This window comes from Chelonoidis abingdonii, chromosome 3, assembly GCF_003597395.2.
Source record: "Chelonoidis abingdonii isolate Lonesome George chromosome 3, CheloAbing_2.0, whole genome shotgun sequence".
NCBI lineage: Eukaryota > Metazoa > Chordata > Testudines > Testudinidae > Chelonoidis > Chelonoidis abingdonii.
This window is the reverse complement of record NC_133771.1, coordinates 56,465,423-56,486,705: the sequence shown is the minus strand read 5'-3', so window position 1 is coordinate 56,486,705 and position 21,283 is coordinate 56,465,423. Positions and strand designations below refer to the sequence as shown.

General features: G+C 44.5%; 1 protein-coding gene across 8 annotated transcripts in view; it reads right to left on the bottom strand.

The window, feature by feature from the left end:
• The window catches only part of ADGRB3 (adhesion G protein-coupled receptor B3), a 643,293-nt gene that overhangs the window by 585,425 nt on the left and 36,585 nt on the right, over positions 1 to 21,283 (bottom strand). For 5 of the 8 annotated variants that reach the window (XM_075063748.1, XM_075063744.1, XM_075063743.1 and 2 more), the window contains one exon: positions 13,482 to 13,550. The exons of the other annotated variants lie outside the window; for them this stretch is intronic. In XM_075063748.1, coding sequence (XP_074919849.1) covers positions 13,482 to 13,550 — 69 coding nt within the window. The remainder of the gene's footprint in view (positions 1 to 13,481; positions 13,551 to 21,283) is intronic. 8 annotated transcript variants of the gene reach the window in all.

Genomic DNA, 21,283 nt, shown 5'->3' with positions numbered 1-21,283 from the left:
CTAACGACGCCTGTGGTAGCCTATGGGCTCCGTACTTATTCTTCCTGTATTTATTCCTCCTCAGCAGGATAGTTGTGATTGTTCCTTGAAATAAATGCTCGCCGAGAAATTGCCAGCTCTTTCTGAACTTCTTTATTTTCAGATTTTCATAGCATTGATCTTAAATTACATCTCTGAGTTTGTTATTCTGCTTTTAAATCTTATTGTCTTTATTTGCTGCTTCACTCCCCTTTCCTTAGAATATGAAAATGTCATTTTGTTGCATCACTTTCATGCAAATTACGTCTACCTTCATTGCACAAACCAATTCCCGCTACTTGTCAGAATCAAGTCTAAAACACCCTCCCCCTCCTCCGTCTGCGTCTACTACTTACCTTCTGAAACAAAATTTTCTCAATACATTTCACAGAACTTGACGGGAAATTTGATATTATTTTATTCACAGCTAGCTACGTTATTTAAAGTCCCTTATACTCTAGAGCTTATGCCTTTGGAGTTTTGTTGTTCTGAAACTGGCTATCCCCCATCACCTCCCTGATCCAGTTCTGTTGGCATACCCCCCTACTGATTGATTCCCGCCCCCCCCCTTTTTTTTTTGTCTGTTCCTTTCATCCAGATACTTTTAAATGGTCTGCTTCTCATCTTCTGACTCAGCACAATTATACTAGTCTTGATGTATAATGCAACCCCTCCTCTCCTTTTTTCCCCGCTTGTTTCTTCTGAACAAGCATATTCCCTATTCTAATATTTCAGTCAGGAAATGTATCCCAACAAGTTCGTAGCCACTAAATAATAATTTAGCTTGTGTACAAAAACGTTCTAGTTTTTCCTTTTTAGTCCCCATCACTCTTTGCATTTGTTACAGACATGTACAGTAAGAACCAGATCCCCCACTGGTTCCCTCTTATTGCTCCATTGATCCAAACTGTAAATTTTCCATGTCCTCACCCTCTTCCTGCCCAAACCATTAGCCTTTTAAGGTTGCCTCTTTTTGTTTTTATTCTTGCCTGTTTGCTTTTGTTCACTCCCCTTGAACCTAGTTTAAGCCTCTCAACAAACTATGAGTTAGTGCCCTGCAGCATGCTTTTCCCTGTCTGTTCAGTGACCCCCTGGCTCAGCAGTCCTCCTGTCATGGAACAGCACCCCAATGGTCCAGAAAGCCAAAGCTCTCCTGTGGTCATACTTCCCTTCCATTAATCACCCAACTATATTAGAAACAGAGTTTCAAAATTTCACTCTTTTGATTGATCCAAATGATTTAAAAATTGAGTTTTGTTGGTTTGTAATGTCACCCTGTAGATCTTTTTCTGTCCCTGCGTGGACATGATGCGCAGATATTTCCATACAAATCAGTGGCAAACATATGAGTTGAACAGAAGTCAAGTGGAGCTGCACTAATTTATACCAGAGAGAATTTAGCCCCCTTTCTTCAAATGAAAATTTTGTGATCAGGATTTCTTTGAAAGGAAAGAAATTTCTTGCTACTGTATGCATATGAAAAATCTAGAGCCTGAAATAAAACTAATCGGCATTGACAGTTGAACTACTCTTAATACTGTGACAAAATCCACGAGGCTTATGAAGTAAATTTGTGACTGATTTCAAGATAATTTATTCAAGTTGCATTTTTCCAAATTACAAAAACAAAGTACTGAAGTAAAAAGTAATGTTTGGTTTCACAAAGACCTATAGAACTCTACTTGGATCCAATTTGTTGGTTTTCTTTTTTTTACATTCATTTTTCATTTCTAGATTTAGTACCACCTTTTATTTATTGCAGCTGTAGTGTGGTCTTAAGACTTTCATTCTATCCAACTGATTGTAGAAGAGATGATGAGAGAAGAAACTAAATTAGTCCAACCTTACATATTTTGAGTGAAGTTACATAAGGTCTTAAACCCTCACGCTTTTAAATTCAGTTATTCCTCTGAGTTCTCTCTATCTGCATATTAAAATCAATGTGATAATGATCCTTATTTTTGAAAAACTGACAGGAGATATGGACTTCAGTATACCTAACTTCCCGTCTCATGTTTTTTGTTTTCAGTAGATCCATATATACATAATCATCTATTAGACAGCTAGGACATATGGAGTCATTGTGACAATCCGGGATTTTGCACGAATGTCTCTGTGAAACTTATCATCTGAACTCCTGGTCGAATGTCAGCTGAATCCTTCTACAGCAGGTGCTCTACCACTTTGCAGAGTGGCGTTTAGGAAGCATGAATTCCGTTATTTCATTACAGTAAGAATCAGAATTTCTGATACCTTTCATACATCAATTGAGTTATGTGTTTCTTCATTCACTGGCATTTGTGCTGATCTTGATTTCTGCCTTTTTTCAGTACCGGAATTTGTGGATTTGTGCTCAAGAGACCAGAAACTGTTTTTAAAGAGGAGCTTCAGTTCTGAGGAACTAATGTTGCTCTAGACATGGGCGAGAGAAATGGGTGCACAGAGAGAGAGGTTTTTTGTGTATCGGCAAGATGTCTCAGTCTGACTCCTAGTTCCAACAAATTTTTTTGATACAGGCTGAAATTGCCGCATGTTTGAGCCATCTTTCCCTGCAATGTCTATGCTATAAGCTGTTTATATATGAAAAATTTGTCAATGTTGACAAAATTCAGGAGTTTTATGTGAACTTTGTTGGTGGTGGATGTCATGTGCATCAGAATATGTCTAGTACACCTCTACCCCAATATAATGTGACCTGATATAACATGATTCGATATAATGTAAAGCATCTCCAGGGCAGGTCGTGCGGTGCTCCATTAATCAAAGCGCAGTTGATATAATCGGTGCGTGGTTTCACCTATCACAATAGTAAGATTTTTTTGCCTCCTGGAGAGCTTCATTAGAGTAGAGTGTCTATTCCTGTTTCCATCTTATCTGCAGATATAAACCTGTTTAATTGATCATACAGTTTGGATTTTCCAGATATATGTGCAATACTAATATTGACATGTCAGGTGGTTGTAGCAGATACAGCTATAATATTCATCGTTGACTCTAATTTTCCCACTTGTTAAAAAAGGGGATAAATATTTACCATTCGTGGGTTTGTACTGATAGTAACCAAAGGAATTAAGTTTAAAATAATTTTTTAAAAGAGTATTAATCATATTTAGCCCTTCATGCCTTATATTTGTTTTGTTAGTCTTCACCCTAATATATGTTTGTCTGTGAAGTGTGGTGTGTGTGTTGTGTGCTTCTACATATTTCAAATCACCATTTGTTGCTAGAAATGTGAATCACTGGTATGCAGAATTAATATTTTGTTCTGCTCTTTGCTCAACTCAGCCGCCATGTGAATAAGCACAATCAACTGACCCCAAATAGACCCCGCTTTTTCTTCGGAGTACTGATACCAGATTAATAACCATTTAAAAATGTGCTGATAATTGTATTAATAATGACAGCTCTTATGCGACTTTTATTATGTGCTGAATTCACTAGCTGTATAATTTTCTTGCTCTCTATTCCAATTCAGAAGATCATAGGGGACAAAATTACCATAACAAACACTGCATTGTTCTAAAGTCATGACCAGCAATATACTGAACAAACAAGACTACTACTTTGTTCTTTGTTTACGTACTGATATGTATGTTTGAGCTTTAATGGTTATTTTCCATTTCAGTGAAATAAATTATCGTACCACTCTACTCACAGTTTTTCGAACAATGATATTCTCATTATCTGGTGAACAGACTTTTACTCACTGCACTAAATTTTATTGCACCCTTTTTGTTCTTTGTTAGGAAAATTTCAGTCATCTGGTCAATGAAGCAAACCCATACCATGGGACCAGCTTTGATATGAATTGGGAAAAGAAAAAAAAATAGTTTGCAAACAACCTATAATAATGAATACTATCTGTGAAAGTGAACTAAAGCTTATGAGCAAGGGTTCAAACTTGGAGAGGAAACTGTAGTGTAACTTTCCTGCCTACTACAATAAGCTCTCCCTAGTGAGTCACCAAAATTGAGATTACCATGCATCATTTCGTGAATTCCAACTGGGTACTTGAGCTTCAGATTTCTAACATGGGGACGTATAACATTGGTTTGCTAGCTCCTTCAGCTTGACTCTCTGGCTGGAAAAATAAGTTGTTGTTATCTCCCCAATGTCACCCCCTTGTAAGAACATCTCAGTTTGAGTGCCACAGACAAATGTGATCTTCCTCTCCTATTATGATGTGTGAAATAGGTAACATGCTTACATTTAGATGCTCATTACATGATATCTGGACTTAACACCTCACTGAGATCAATGTGCAGTTCAACCTTCTGAAGCTATTGTCCAGCTCTCTTGCAGTTTCAGTGAACTTATTCGCATTTGTTGCATTTGGTTAATTTTTTTGTTGTATTTTGTGGTTTCTTGCAATCGATTAGTTAGAAGGCTTCTTTTGTTGTTTAAAAATGAAGATGAAATTTAGAGAACAAAGAATGATGGGTTCAGAAGATGTGCCAGTTTGTCATACCATCATGACATCAGCCTGATCCCAGACCTTTTTATGAATATATTTAGCAACATCAGCTTAAAAACAAATACTTGATTCAACTTAAAAAGGATAGAGCTACCTTGATAGCTAAATGCGGATAGAGGATAATTTATGTCTCTGATTACTATCCTACAGGATATTTCCCCATGTTCGACTGGAAAGTTATATGTTATTTGACTAGGAAATTCTCGATAATCCCGCCTTACAGAACTTCTTTAGAATGTGTTTCACCTGTACATATATGATGAGGATCTGACTTGACTTTCTAACATCAGAGTGATGGATGCGATTGTTTAGATTATATCATTGAACACAAATACAATTCTCTGATTGTGTTTATTTCTGAAAGCTTTTCTTGTCCTTTAGAAAGGTATATAAACACCTTTAATGACAAATTGGGTAACTGCAGCACAGCGTATGACTTTTTGCACCATCTCAAGGATTTATAATGCAGGAAGAGGCATCAAAACATTTATCCATTTAAACACTATAACCTTTTCCATTTCACTTTGGTAAAAAATCCTATTTCCTAATGTCAGGATGATTAATGTTATAAAACAAGTTTTGGAACTTTGATGCCAATGATTATGAGATTATTTTTTAAAAGCAGGAGATTTTCAAAAGGAATCCATTTATTTTCAAAGCTTTCATAATGTAGAATTAACTTCCTTAACCTTAAATTAGGGGTAAAGCAAACGCTAGAGCCACATTGAAAATCTATGCAAAATATGTGTCTCTCAGAAAATAGTCGGCATGGGGAAATGGGCCTGTCAGGCGCACTCGAAGTGATTCAAACAAGTCAGTTGCACTGACAGTCAGCCCAGGATCTCACCTATTCAGGCTATCGAATAGGAGTGGAGGACTCCTTGACTAGTGGAGGATGATGGTGAGCCGTGTATGCACACCTCTGATATATTGATTGGCCAAACCCTGGTGCCAACCTTAAACCGACATAAGACTGGACCTCTGACATCTGCTCAGCACATGGAATTGTGAATGAATATGAATATCTAGTCTGTGTTCCACGTGTAGAACAAACGGGTAGAAAGACTGCAAGAATAAGAGGATCTCTCCTGCTCGGGATGCCCATCCTGAACTTCACCTGCCCACAATTCCCACTACCTGCAGAACGGTATGGGTAAAGTATATCATATAAAGAGAAAAGTATAACGTGGAGTGCCAAGAGCGGACTGAAACTAACCATAGTACCGACACATATGAGACCTAAGGTATACAGGGAGCCCCCTGATATACAGCAAGAGCTGCACTGATTATCAACCGTAGAAAGTGAAGCTGGCGTTCGCAGGCTGTATGCGCACTGAAGAGTGGGGAAGACACTGCACGCTCGCTCTCAGCGTCCTACAGTGTACAGGCTGCATGTCTCAGCCTCAGGGCAGCAAACTCGCCCCTGTGAGCTTACTAGCTCGGATGGCGTAGCTGAAGCTGCTGGACGTCTACCGGGCCTTAGAGAGCAACTCAGACATACTGACAGGTACTCGGCTGTCCACAATCTACTCAAACCAACCCAAGTTGCCCATACTCACCATCGAACCTCCCAGACACCAGAACCGCTGAAGAAGGGCGTGACCCCAGCCGTCCCCAGCCCGCCCTCGACCTCCGTCCCCCAAAAAGGCTGGACGAGGCCGGGCAACCATGAGTGACCACGGTCGCTTAGGTGATGTGGGGGCCATGTCTCTCCAGCAGCACCGCGGCGCCCCATTTCGGCGCCCCGCCTGGCTCCACCGCATGGGGAGGGAGCGGGCAGGACGCGGAGGGCCGCCTGCAGCAATAGAAGGGGGGATGGCCACAGGGAACGTGCCCCCTCAGCTTCACCCCCTGCCCGCTCCTGCCCCAAGCCGCAGGGGGCTCCTCGTCCTCTCCAGGCTGCGCCCAATCACTAGCACGCACGCTGGAGGCGGGAGAAGGAAGCAGCGACAGCAGGCTGTGCTGTCAGCGCGTGCGTGAGCAGGGTACTGGGCGAGGGTGCCTCAGGGGAGTGTGGGAGGGCGCGCCGCAAGGGTCCTCAGTGGAGGGGCGCCAAGGGGAAGTGCCGAGATGCAAAACTCTTGCACAAGCCCTGGGCTGGAGAGTCTGTGTGCTGGTGCGCTGTCCCGAGGATCCCGCGCAGGGCGGCCATGATTGTAGGCTATTCGGTGGAGAACAGAGCCAGACAAGGCAGAAATGCCAGCACAGTCTGTAACCTATACCGAAAAAATTCGAAGGGAACCAAGAGCAAAAGGCATTGGGAGGAAAAGCCGCGGGGGATGAATGCCACACGATAAAGGAACCTCATCCATGTGAAGGTGCTCCTGGGGAACTGGAGTAGATGTAGTTACACAGCCTGACGTAGGTGCAAATACGCTGAACAAAACCACAAAATGCTCTGCTCAAACTACATGCGAAACATTAAGGAGGCACGGCGCGAGGATAAGAGAAGTCTGACATCATGCGCATGTATGGGTGAATAGTGACGCAGTGATGAAGAGAAGAAGAGGTGACTGGGGTGCACTTGGAGGGGAGACCTGTGCTCTGCCGCAGGAAGGGGAAGAAAGAAGCCACAAGGAGCGTAAAGTAAAGGAAGAGAAAAGAGAGAGCAAGGGAGAAGCGTGGGCCAGTAAAAGATGCCATACTGTGGTGGGCTGTGGGTATATATAAAAAAATCCCCCTCACCCTGGATGGTAAGTGTCTCCTCACCGCGGCCGTCGACCGAGCCTGGGGTTGAGGTCTGCAAACGATGCTAGCTGTGCTGAGCCGCATGCCTGGCAGAAACTCTGAGGGGTGTCTCTATCTGGGGAACCACTCACCCAGCTTAGGGTGCACAGCCCGAGCCCTACCACCACTGGGACCACTGCCTCACTCCACTCCGCTGCAGGTCCTCGGAGCCGGACTCTCCCCAGATCGTCGTCCTGTGATGTGTGCTCACGTGCACTGCTAATGCGGCACCACCACTGGTCTGCTGCTCCTGGGCTAGTACCACAGTCTGGGGTAGGCAGTGACCTCCTGCCATCTGACCGGAAGGCCCACGAATCTCTAAGCCCTGTATGCCCGCAACCGTGTGACAGCTCCCAGTGGTGCTGGGAGGTCTAGCCCATACGCTGTGCAGATGTGCCTGCACAATCGCCGCCACTGGTGTGCCTCAGGTATCTGGCCGTGTGCCTGGATCGTTACATCCTGCCACTGGGGACTGTCTCTTGAGGCCTCGCTGCACGTCTGCACCTGGGTCCTTTCTTCGAGTGTGGCAGCCTGCTGTCAATGGATCCTGGGGCTCAGTGCCTGCCGGTGCGTGCTTAGGAGCAGTGCCTGCAGTGCTGCGTAGCCAGCCTCCACGTGTTAGATCCCAAGTCAGCCACCTGCATATCGGCGATGTACATTCCCAGCGGTCTGGCTCCATGGCACTTCTGTCCGGCGTCTGTGCCAGTCGGCTGCGCCTTCAGCATGTCGTCGCGCAGGCAGCTGGGGGCACGTTACTAACTCGTGAGGTCCGGTCTCCAGCACAGTGCTGTGGACACCACCAGCCCCGCCCGCCTCGCCGGCTGGGTTCAGTCTCGGGTGTGGACTTGGGGAAACCGCGTGCATGGAAGCCCGGGGGGCACACGCAGCCGCCATGTCCTCCTTGCCCGCTTACTGATACCGCAGGTATCGGATGGACGCAGGGCCATATCCGGGAGTGGCGTGGCTGCTGTGGCGCCCACTGGCTGGCGCCAGGACCGTATCCTGGGAACTGAGGTGGCTGGTCTCCTGGCCTCGGCATGGGGCCAGTGAAAAACTGGTTTGACGCCAATGGTACTGTAGCTGGTCGTAGGGCTAGTGGCCCTGTAGTCCACACCATGTCAGTGATACCTGCCTGTCTGTCGGCACTACCACCGGCCACACGTCCCAGTCCGAAGGAACATCCCATGCCTCACTGTAATTCGCGTTCACGACTAGCGAATCATCATCAAATATCATGCAGCTCGCTGGGACATCCATGGTAGAGAGGTGCGGGGGAGTTCAGTCGACCTGTACCGTATCCAGCCGTGTGTAATCGGCTGAGGGTAAGCCTATGCAAACAGCACGGACAGTGCAGCACCTGGGAGAGGCCACACGAGAGCCACTATGCAAGCTGCCTTGAGTTGACTGCTGGGTCTGGCCATAGTCCCAGGATTGCCTGGGAAGTGCCTAGTTGTCCGACAGACGGCCAGACATTCAACAATCCACGTCCCGGCATGAGTCTAGCTCCGGGAGTCAAGTCCGGCTGTGCTCGATGCGGGCGTAGACCGGGTCTGCGACGCATAGTCATGACAACTGGGGGAGCCGCTGGGGGGCCCCAATGCCTCGTAGCTCTCAGGACGGCCATGGTCCTTAGCGGCGCTAGTGATGCCGATAGGACTCCAGGCGGGGAGGCAAGATGTGCGGGGTGAGGTGGACGGCTCTCCCCTGGCAGGGTCTCAATACAGCACTTGCCTGGCCTGTGAGCCCAAGGTGGGGGCGCCTGCGGCTGTAGCAGTGTGCAGCGGTGCTGCTAGGCTGCAGGCACTGCGTAGTGCAGCCAGTAGTGGGCATGCGCGGCAGTTCGGCCACTCGTCATGCGGGCCTGCTGGAGCGCACTCGTGATGGTGACTGGGCGGTCTGGGAGAGGCTTGGCTCTGGTCGTCAGGGCCCAAGCCACGGGCAGTGTGATGATGCTCGTCCCCCAGAGTCGTCCGTACCAGTGCTGCTGCTGGGCTGCGTGCGGTAGGTGTTCACGCAGTGGATACACCGTGAGGTGCTGGAGACAGGCATACTGGGCCTCTGCGGCTGTAGGTATCTCTTAGCATGGGTAGGCCAGTGCATGTGGAGCCTTGTGAGCAGTGCGCTGAGGCTCAGATGGAGTGAGTCCGGGAGTGCAGTACCGAGTGAGCCTATGCGACACCGGTCTGAGCCACCAGACGACGAACGTCTCGCCGGAGGACATCTGATCCTCCACGTAGTGTCCAGGGGAGGAATACGGCCTGATCGTGTAGCCAAGCATCTCCAGAGTACAGAGCGGAGGTGATGAACCAGTCATGGTGATATGGGAGTAGTGTGTCATGGAGGACTCTATGTGGCATCTCTAAAGTACAGCAGAGTGGTACTTGCCACTGAGCTGGAACGCTCGAGGAATGACGAGCGTATGCCCATGAGTTATCCTGCATAGCAGCTGCGGTGCGTCGCAATGGAGGGGGCAGTGAAGGTCAGCTTTCAGGCTGGGCCACATCCACGTGGTCTGCCAGGTCGCTGAGGCTGATGGAATGGTGCTATCGCAAGCTGTGGAGAAGCACGCTGCTGACTAGTGTGAAGCATGTAACGAGCTGGGTGCAGGAAGTTGGTGGTAGCTGTGGGCCATCCAACAGTCCCCGTATACGCAGATATCCCGCTCGAGACACTTGACTCCTGCTGTCCGCGCCGTGGGGAGAGATAACATAGCGAAGAGAGATGAGAAACGTATTAGGGGACGGTGTGGACAAATGGCCGTTCCAGCACACTGTTGACGGAAACCAGCTAGTACCAACGTCAACAGATAAAGAAGGTCCACAGCTGGAGACCAACTCCAGCATACATCCCAACTCACGAAGACCGGAAGAACAGTGTGGGGTCAGCCCACGCCGAAGCTGAAACTCACTGCCACCCCGCCAGTGGCAGAGCCACAGCAGCGAGATGAGGCATTATCATGGAGAAAACTGCGACAGTCATCCCGAGGACCCGATTACCACGGCGTCAGGGAGAATACACTGAGTATGAGAAGAATGCAATGGGCCTCATGACCATCCCACGACCACCATACGCAAACCAATCGAACGGATACACTACAGCCGTCTGGAATGCCTGGAGTGCTGCTACACGATCAAGACGAACACAGTATGTACCACCCTGGAAGAAGTGGGATGAAGACAAGTGGCAACTCGGAGAGAAGTTAGTCAGCTGGTGAACTACAGAAAGGGTAGAGATTAAGGATAAGACTCGGCTACTGAAAAAATACAAGGACCTGACTCCATCTGAAGCCCTAGAGACTGCTAACCAAGGCTCACAGCACTGGCTACCAGGCTAAGGAGATACACTAGAGAAGCAGAGCCAAAAAAGTAAATGCCTGTTCTCCAAAGAACATCCAAGGTGTACTCCCAACTGCAGGCAACAACACAATAACAGCAAGCCACCAGCAGCAGAACTGAACAGTACTGGAAACATATGGGAGAAAGAGAAGACTCATAACACCAGTGCAAGTGGCTGGAGGACCTGAGAACAGAGCAGCAATCTCCCAGAACAGAAACCAGTCCATCAGAGTAGAAGACATCCACACAGCAGCCAGAACATGAAGAGCTGGACAGCACCTGGACCAGACATGATCCACACCTACTGGCTAAAGAACTAACAGCAGTGCATGAACGCTAGCAGCACAGATGAACCAGCTGCTAGCAGCGGCTCCCACCCAAATTGGCTAACACAAGGAAGACAGTGCTGACATGAAAGACCCTGCAAGGGAGAGACCGTCCAACTACCGGCCAATAACCTGCCTCCCAAACATGGAAGTCCTATCAGCATATAGCCGCCAAGCTACAGGACCACTGGGCCAGTACATGAGCACAGCTCAGAAGAGCATTGGGAACAACACGAGGCTCAAAACACCAGTTGCTCATAGATAAAGCAGTCGCCCAAGACTCAAGGTCTAGACAGACAATCTGAGCACAGCCTGGATTGACTACAGGAAAGCCTATGATCAATGGCACACGTGGATCTGTGAATGTCTGGCGCTATACAAAGTCAACAGACACTAAGGACCTTCCTCAAGAACTCAATGGGACTATGGAAGACAACACTAGAATCAACTCAAGCAGCTTGCATAAGTGCCATCAAGTGTGGCATATACCAAGGTGATGCACTGTCCCGCTGCGTTCTGCATAGGCTTAACCCCCTCAGCCAGATATCACAAGGACTGGATACGGGTACAGGTTCAGGAGTGGAACTACCATCAGCCACCTCTCTACATGGATGAATCAAGCTGTATGCTAAGAATGAACGAGACATCGATTCGCTAATCCACCTGACGCGAATCTACAGTGAGATATCGGGATGTCATTCGACTGGAGAAGTGTGGCCGGATGGAGTGAAGAGGGGAAGGTAGTCAAGACTGATGGGGTGGAACTACCAGCGGCCACATAGCAGACATACAGACCAGCTACAAGTACTTGGCGTCCACAGTCCATGGAAACCATGATGAGGAGGCAGGAAGACAGCACATCCAAGTTCACCAAAGGATAAGACAGGTCCTGAAGAGCCAGCTCAGTGGAAGAACAAGATCCACGCCATTCAACGGATATGCCCTGCCAGTCATCAGATACCCTGCCGGTATAGTGAGCTGGCCAAAGGAGGACATGGAGGCTGCCGATGTGAAAACCGGAAGCTCTCACAATGCACGGAGGTTCCACCCCAAGTCCAACACCCAGAGACTGTATACAGCCGGAAAGAAGGCGGGCGGGCTTGGTGAGTGTCAAAGCCACTGTCCTGGACGAAACCGGAACATCCAGGAGTACATCAGTAAGATGGCCCCAAAGATGAGCTGCTGAGAGAATGCCTGAGGCAGCAGCAGACTGGAGGAAGACCAAGCAGAAGAAGTGCCATGGCAAGACAAGACCCTGCATGGGATGTACCATCGACAGATAACTGAGGTGGCTGACATGGGGAAATCCACCAGTGGCTGGAAAGGGCTGGACTAAAGACAGCACTGAGGCACTGATCATAGCAGCACGGAACAGGCACTGAGCACCAGATACATTGAAGCAGGGTCTGCCACACTAGAGAGGACCCAAGGTGCAGACTGTGCAGAGAGGCCTCAGAGCAGTCCACACATAGTGGAGGATGTAAGATGCAGGCAGGAACAGCATACACTGAACGGCACAACCAGTGGCTGGCATTGTGTACAGGAACATCTGCACAGCGTATGGCAGACCCTCCAAGACCAGATGGAGATTCACAGAAGGTTTGCGGAGAATAGCAGGGCTAAGATTCTGTGGACTTGCCAGGTCCAGATGGACAGGCAGGTACTGGCCAATCAACCAGACATCGTGGTAATAGACAGGAGCAGAAGACAGTGGTGGGTGATAGATATGCAGCCAAGTGACAGCAACATCAGGAAGAACGAATATGAGAAGCTGGAGAAGTACCAGGGCCTAAAAGGATAGAGGATGTAGTGCGTGAGTGATGTGGATATAGTGAATGGTCCAAGTGGCCCTCATGTGGTGGTGACAGCCCCTCGGGTGGGTGACTCCTAAGCTGGGTGAGTGGCTCCAACAGATCCCAGGAACAACATCAGAGCTCTCTGTCCAGAAGAGTGCAGTGCTAGGAACAGCTAAGATACTGTGCAGAACCCTCAAACTCCCAGGCCTCTGGTAGAGGACCCGAGGTTGAGGAAGACACTTACCACCCATAGGGGTGAGAGGGGAATTTTTTTTTATATATATAAACCACAGAACCAAAACAAAAACAAGATATATGGCATCTTTATACTGTGCCCAAGCCTCTCTCTCCTTGCTTCTCTCTTTTTCTCTTCCTTTACTTTACCTACATTGTGGCTTCTTTCATTCCCAACCTTACTGCTGAAAAGAAAGGTCCCCTCCCCCACTAATGTGCACCAAGTGCCACCTCTTTCTCCTCCTTCAAATTACACCTGAAAGTCCACCTAATTCCACAAAACATATGAGCAATGATGTCCACAGTCACTCTGCTTATCCACTCTGCTGAACAGTGCCCCTTCATGTCTTCAGACTGTAAATCTTTTGAGCAGAGATTTTGTGGTTTCTGCTTAACGTATTTGACCTACTGTCAAGTGCTGTGTACTAAACAAATAATAATTCCAGTTCCCAGGATCATGCACTCCTCAAATGGATGAGGAATTTATCTTTATCATGTTGTGGCATATATTCATCCAAACAGGGACTTTTATCACAAAAAATGACTTTTGCTCTTGAGCTTCCCTTCCTACCTTTTTTCGGATAGGTCTTACAATGTGCTGCCATTTCTGCATTGTCTGTGCTTCTGTCTCCCAGATAGCCTTAAAAAGATACAATGGAAGGCACTGAGAGGGAAATACCTCTGGAGAGAGCACAGCACAAAAGATATCCCCAGCCCAGGGCTGGTGCAAGGATGTTTTGCAACCTAGGCAAAACTTCCACCTTGCGCCCCCTCCACCCTGAGGAGCCCCCTTGCGGCAGCTGCCCACTCCCCACACTCCACCCTGAGGCACCCCCTCCGCCCCACGTCACCCCTGCTCCACGCACGAGCATGAGCACCCCGAGCATGCTGTCGCTGCTTCACTTCTCCCGCCTCCCAGGCTTGCGGTGCCTAAGGTGATTGGCGCCGCAAGCCTGAGAGGCAGGAGAAGTGAAGCACCCATGGCGTGCTTGGGGAGGAGGCAGGGCAGGGGTGAGCTGGGCGGGCAGTTCCCCTGTGTGCCATCCCCCCCTTTACTTGCTGCAGGCGGCCCTCCCCGCGCTCCCTTGCCCCAGCTCCCTCCACCTAAATGCCGGTGGCAATCAAGGCGGCCGAAGATCTGGGCGCCGCGGTCGCTGCTGAAGAAAATGGCACCCCCCAAATCCCAGCACCCTAGGCGACCGCCTAGGTCACCTAAATGGTTGCACCGGCCCTCTCCCAGCCTTTTTGGGCCATCTTTCAGTGGCAGAGTATGTATGTATGTGCTGAGTTTTACTCTCTAGGCCAGGTAGACGTACAGCAGCTTCCAAGCTACTCCCATCCTAAGGTCTTAGTAGCTCCACAGGGGAGAGTCTTTGGCTGACATTAGGAATGGAGAAATGACAGCCTGTAACAAAACTTGTAGGAAGATGAGGAGAGCAGCAGTAGCAAGTGTCTTCAATATAAGTGCCGCATAAGCACTGCGAGAGCAAAGCTTCACTTTCATAAACTGTTGAATAATTCAGTGCAGCTCTGATGCATATATCAGGGGGCTTCCCTGTATAAATTTAAGGTCTAATATGTCTGTGGTATATGGGACTTAGTTTCAGTCAGCTCTTGGAATCACTGTTATCACTTTTCTCCTTTATATGAATATAAACTTTAAAAAACTACCGTCTGCTGCAGGTAGTGGGAAATTGTGGAAGGTGAGTTCAGATTTGGGCATCCAAGAAGAAAGGAGAAAGATAAACTTAAAATTTCATTCTTAGCAGTCTTCTTTCTACCAGTTTGTTCTACAAGTGGAAAAAGTAATAGATATTTAATATTCATTCATTCCAGCTGCTGAGCAGATGTTCAGGAGAGGTCAAGTACAATTAAATGTGGTTTAGGTTTTTGGCACAGGGTTTTCCCAATCAATTATAATGCAGAGGTGCAGTAAAGGACTAACAATATCCCTCCACTAGTCAGGCAGTCCTTCCACTCTATAATTATAAGCCTGATAGGTTATAAGCAATCCTAGAAAGAGCTGAATTTCAGTAAGACCTGAATGTGTTGATCACTTCCCAAGAGTGAAGCCATTACCAGGCCAATTTCAACATGCCCGTCTAATTTTCTGAGAAAAAAAAATATTTTTGCATAGATTTCTTCATGTGTAGCCTCTAGCAAGTTTGCTTTTTAAACAATAATTTAAGGTTAACTGGAAAAGTTATTTAAATTTATGAAGCTTTGAAAATATGGATTTCCTTTTTGAAAACTCCTGCTTTTAAAATTAATTCATAACTCATTTGCCATAAAAGCTTCCAACTTGTTTTATACATTAATCATCCATGACAATTAGGAAATAGGATTATTTTTACCAAATTGAAATGGAAAAGGTTATAGCTGTTTAAGGGATAAATTTTTTGTCCTCTTCCTGCATTATAAATTCCTTGGAATGGCTAGCAAAAATCACTAGCTGTGCTGCATTTACCCAAATTTGTCATTAAAAAGGTGTTTATATACCTTTCTAAGGAAAAGAAAGCTTTCAGAACATAAACCAATCAGGAGAATTGTAACTTTGTTTCAATGATATTATCTAAACAATCATCCATCACCTCTGATTTTAGCCAAAGTCACAGTCATCCCTCATTCATATATGTAACAGGTGAAACACATTCTAAAGAAGTTCTTAAAGGCTGGATTCTTCCGAGAATATTTCCTATTCAAAAATTCAGACATATACTTTCCAGTCCGAACCATGGGGGAAAATATCCTGTAGGATTAGGTTAATCAGAGACATAAATTATCCTTCTTATCCAGCCTTTAGCTATCCAAAGGTAGCTCCCTATCCCCTTTTTAATTTATCAAGTCATTTGTTTATTAAGCCTGATTTTTTCTAAATATATTCATAAAAAGGTCTGGGATCAGGCTGATTCATGATGGTATGACACACTGGCACCTCTCTGAACCCATCATCTTGTTCTCTAAAATTTCATCTTTCATTTAAACAACAAAAAAGACAGCCTCTAACTACTATGATTGCAAAGAAAACCAAAAAAATACCAAACAAAAAAATTAACCAAATGCAACAAATGCAATTAAGTCCACCTGAAACTGCAGAGAGCCTGGACCAATAGCTCAGAAAGGTGTGAACTGCCCTATTTATCTCAGTGAGGTGTTAAGTCAGATATTCAGTAATGAGAATCTAAATGTCAGCACTGTTACCTATTTCACACCTCAGTAATAAAGGAGAGGAAGGATCACATTTTCTGTGGCACCAAAATGAGATGTTGCTCACAAGGGGGTGACATTTGGGAGATACAACAACTTATTTTTTCCCCAGCCAAGAAGTCAAGCTGAAGGAGGCTAGCAAAACCAATGTTCATATTCAGTCCCCACTGTAGAAATCTGAAGCTCAAGTAGCCCAGTGGAATTCCGAAATCATGCATGATTAAATCTCATTTTGGTGACTCACTATGGCAGAGCTTATTTTGTGAGTAGGGCATGGAAAGTTACCATCACCATTTTCTCCCAAAGTTTGACCCTTGCTCATAAGCATTTAGTTAACACTTTTCACAAATTATATTCATATTATAGGTTGTTTGCAAACTATTTTTTTTCTTTTCCCAATTCATTATTCAAAGCTGGTCCCATGGTATTGGTTCTGCTTCTTGACCAGATGACTGAAATTTTTCCACAGAAGAACAAAAAGGGTGCAATAAAACTTTAGTGCAGTTAGTAAAAGTCCTGTTCACCAGATTATGAGAAATCATCTGTTTCAAAACTTTGAGTAGAGGTGGTACTATAATTTATTTCACTGAAAATGGAAAATAACCATTAAAGCTCAAACAATACATAAAGTACCCTAAACAAAAAGACACAAAGCTAGTAGTTCCGTTTGTCAGGTATATTTGCTGAGTCATACCTTTAGAACAATTGCAGTGTTTGTTACGGAATTTTGTCCCCTATGATCTTTCTGAATTGGGAATATAGAGCAAGAAAATTTACAGCATGTGAATTCAGCACATAATAAAATTCAGCAGAAGAGCTTCTATTAATACAATTATCAGCACATTTTTAAATGGTTATTAATGTACAGTACTCCCGAAAAAAAAGGGGGTCTATTTGGTGTTCAGTTGATCTGTGCTTATTCTCAACATGGCTGGCTGAGTCTGCAGCAATAGCAGAAAACAAAATATTATAAATTCTGCATCAGCCAGTGATTTTCTCATTTCTCAGCAACAAAATTGTAGATTTGAAATATGTATATATGCACACACACACACACACACACTTTCACAGACCAAACATATATTAGGGCATGAAGACCTAGACCAAACAAATATTAAGGCATGAAGGCCTAAAATGATTAATACTCTTTTAAAAAATTATTTTAAACTAAATTCCTTTTTGGTTCCATATCAGTACAAACCACAGAAAATGGTAAATTTTATCCCCCTTTTTTTAAACATGGGAAAATTAGAGTCCAACGTGAATATTATAAGCTTTGTATCTGCTATCAAAACATCCTGACATGTCACTATTGTATTGCACATATATCTAGGAAAAATTCAAATGTATGATCAATTAACAGGTTTAATAATATCTGCAGATAAGAATGGAAACAGTAATATACACCTCTACCTCTATAGAACGCTCTCCTCAGGAGCCAAAAAAATCTTACTATGTTATAGGTGAAACCCCATTATATCAAACTTGCTTTGATCCACTGGAGCACGCACACCTGCCCCCCTGGAGCACTGCTTTACCACATTATATCCGAATTCATGTTATATCAGGTCACATTATATTGGGGTAGAGGTGTACTAGCATATTCTGATGCACAGAACATCAAATCAAGTTCACATAAATATCCTGACATTTGTCAAACATTGACAAATTATTTTCTATATTAAACAGCTATAGCCCATAGACATTGCAAGGGAACTAGATGGCTCAGAAAAAATGCGGCATTTCAGCCTGACTCAAAAAAAATATTTGTTTGGAACTAGGAGTCAGACTGAGACATCTTGCAACGATACACAATAAAAACCTCTCTCTCTGGTGCCACTCCATTTTCTCCCTCTCCCCCCTCAGCACATTAGTTTCCTCAGAACTGAAGCTTTCATTCTTTAAAAACAGTTTCTGGTCCTCTCTGAGCACAAATCCCACAAATACTCGGTCTGAGAACAAAGGCAGAAACCAAGAACTCCAAGGCACAAATGCCCAGTGAATGAAGACACACACATACTCAATTGGATGGTATGAATAAGGTCATCAGAAATTGATCTCTACTGTAATGAAGTACAATCTGAATTCAATGCACTTCCTTCACAAACGCCCAACTCTGCAAAGTGGTGAGCACCTCCTGTGAGAAGAGATTCAGCTGACATTGACCAGGAGTTCAGAGTGCATAGTTTCACAGGAGACAATACCATCCAGGATTGGGTCCAAAATGACTCCATATTCCTAGCTGTCTAAATAAGATATTAGAAATGGATCTACTGAAAACAAATAAACAAATGTCAGACTGGGAGAGTTATGTATAGAAGTCCATATACCATCCTGTCTAGTTTTCAAAATAAGGATCAGTTATTCACATTGATTTTAATATGCAGATAGAGAGAACTCAGAGGAATAAAACTGAATTTAAAAGGAGTGAGGGTTCTGAAGACCTGTACTGTAACTTCACTCCAAAATATTTAAGGTTGGACAATAGGTTTTCTTCTCTCATCATCTCTCTACAATCAGTTGGATAGAATGACAGTCTTAAGACCTCACACTACAGCTTCAAATAAATAAAAAGGTGAGTACTACAAATATAGAAATGAAAAATGAATGTAAAAAGAAAACCCAAACAAATTGATCCAGTAGAGGTTCCATAGGTTCCTTTGTGAAACTACAAACATTACTTTTTAATTCAGTAGTCTTTGTTTTTGTAACTTTTGGAAAAATGCCAACTTGAAAAATTATCTTGAAATCAGTCACAAATTTCAATTCATAAGCCTCCAGTGATTTTGTCACTAGTACTTAAGAGTATTTCAAACTGTCAATGCCCTGATTAGTTTATTTACAGGCTGCTAGATTTTCATAGCATACCAGTAGCAAAAGAAATTTCTTTCCTTTCATAGCCAAACACTGACTCACAAAATTTTTCATTTGGACAGAAAGGGCTAAATTCTCTCCTGGTATAAATTAGTGCAGCTCCACTGACTTCTGTTTAAACTCATATGTGCAACTATTTGTATTGGAAATATCTTCGCTATCATCCACGCAGGGAACAGAAAAAAATACTACAGGGCCTGACCAGTTACAACTAACCAACAAAACTCAATTTTTAAATATTTGTGATCAATCCAAAGAGTGAAAATTTTGAAACTCTGTTCATCTAATATAGTTGGGTGAATTAATGTAAGGAAGTCATGACCAGCAGGAGAGCTTTGGCTTTCTGGACCATGGGGTGCTGTTCCAGACAGGAGGACTGCTTGAAGCCAGGGGGTCCATCTGACCAAGACAGGGAAAAGCATCTGCATGGACTAACTCATTAGCTTTGTGAGGAGGGCTTTAAACTAGGTTCAAAGGGGCAGGTGACAAAAGCCAACAGGCAAGAATTAAAAAAGGCAACCTTAACAAGGGCTAGATGTTGGGCAGGAGAGGGGAGACATGGAAAATTACAGTTGGATCATAGGAGCAATAAGAGGGAAACCAGTGGGGGAATCTGGTCAATACTGTACATGTCTGTACACAAATGCAAAGAGTATGGGGACTAAAAAGGAAAAACTAGAAGTATTTGTACACAAGCTAAAATTATTACTTTAGTGGCATCACTGAGACTTGTTGGGATAAATCTCCTGACTGAAATATTAGAATAGGGACATATAGCTTGTTCATGAAGAACAAGCGGGGAAAAAAGGAGAGGAGGGGTTGCATTATACATCAAGACTATGTATACTTGTTCTGAGGTCCAGAAGGATGTGAGAAGCAGACCAGTTTAAAAGTATCTGGATGAAAGGAACAACAAAAAAAAAAGGGGGGTGGGAGTGACATCATAGTAGGGGTATGCAACAGACTGCCAAATCAGGAGGTGATGGGGGATAAGACATTTCTAGAACAACAAGAATCTCCAACACATAAGCTCTAGCAGTAATAGGAGACTTTAAATACCTAGATAGCTGTTGAAAAAATAATATCCAATTTCCAGTAAGTTCTTGAAATGTATTGGAGAAATTTCTTGTTTCAGAAGGTAACAGTAGTAGACCAGGACGGAGGAGGGGGAGGGCTGTTTTAGACTTGATTCTGACAAGTAAGGGGGAATTGTTTGTGCAAATGAAGGTAGAAGGTAATTTGCATGAAAGTGATCACAAAATGACAATTTTCATAATTCTAAGGAAAAGGAGGAGTGAAAGCAGCAAATAAAGACAATAGATTTAAAAAAAGCAGACTAACAAACTCAGAGATGTAATAATTAAGATCCAATGCTATGAAAATCTAAAATAAAAGAAGTTCAGAAGAGCTGGCAATTTCTCCAAGAGCATTTATTCAAGGAACAACAACAAACTATCCTGCTGAGGAGGAAAAACAGGAAGAATAGTAAGAGGCCAATATGGCTCCATCAGGCGCTCTTTAGTGACCTGAAAAATCAAAAAAGAATCCTACAGAAGATGGAAATGCGGAAAAGTTGCTAAGTTGTATGAAAGAATAGCACATGAATGAAGGACAAAATCAAAAAGGCTAAGGCAGAAAATAAGTTATACCAAGCAAGGGATATAGAAGGCAATATGAGGAGGTTCTTCAAATACATTAAGAGAACGAAATACAAAAGAAAGTACAGGTCCTCTACTTAGTGGGGAAGGACAGTTAATAATGGTCTCAAGTATCAGACGGGTGGTTAGTCTGGATCTGTAAAAGCAGCAAAGAGTTCTGTGGCACCTTATAGACTAACAAACGTATTGAAGCAGGAGCTTTAGAATGAACAGAATAGGTAATCATCAAGTGATCATCCCCTGTTGCCCATTCCCAGCTTCTGGCAAACAGAGGCTAGGGACACCATCCCTGCCCATTCTGCCTAATAGCCATTGATGGACCTATCCTCCATTAATGTATCTAGTTCTTTTTTGAACCTTGTTATAGTCTTCACCTTCACAATATCCTCTGGCAAAGAGTTCCACAGGTTGACTGTGCATTGTATGAAGAAAAACTTCCTTTTGTTTGTTTTAAACCTGCTGCCTATTAATTTCATTTGGTGACCCATGGTTCTTGTGTTATTAGAAGGAGTAAATAATCCTTCCTCATTTACTTTCTCCACACTCATCATGATTTTATAGACCTCTATCATATCCCCCCTGGGTAGAGCTGTAGACGTACATACATCTCGATTTAATAAGGCTGTTCATACAG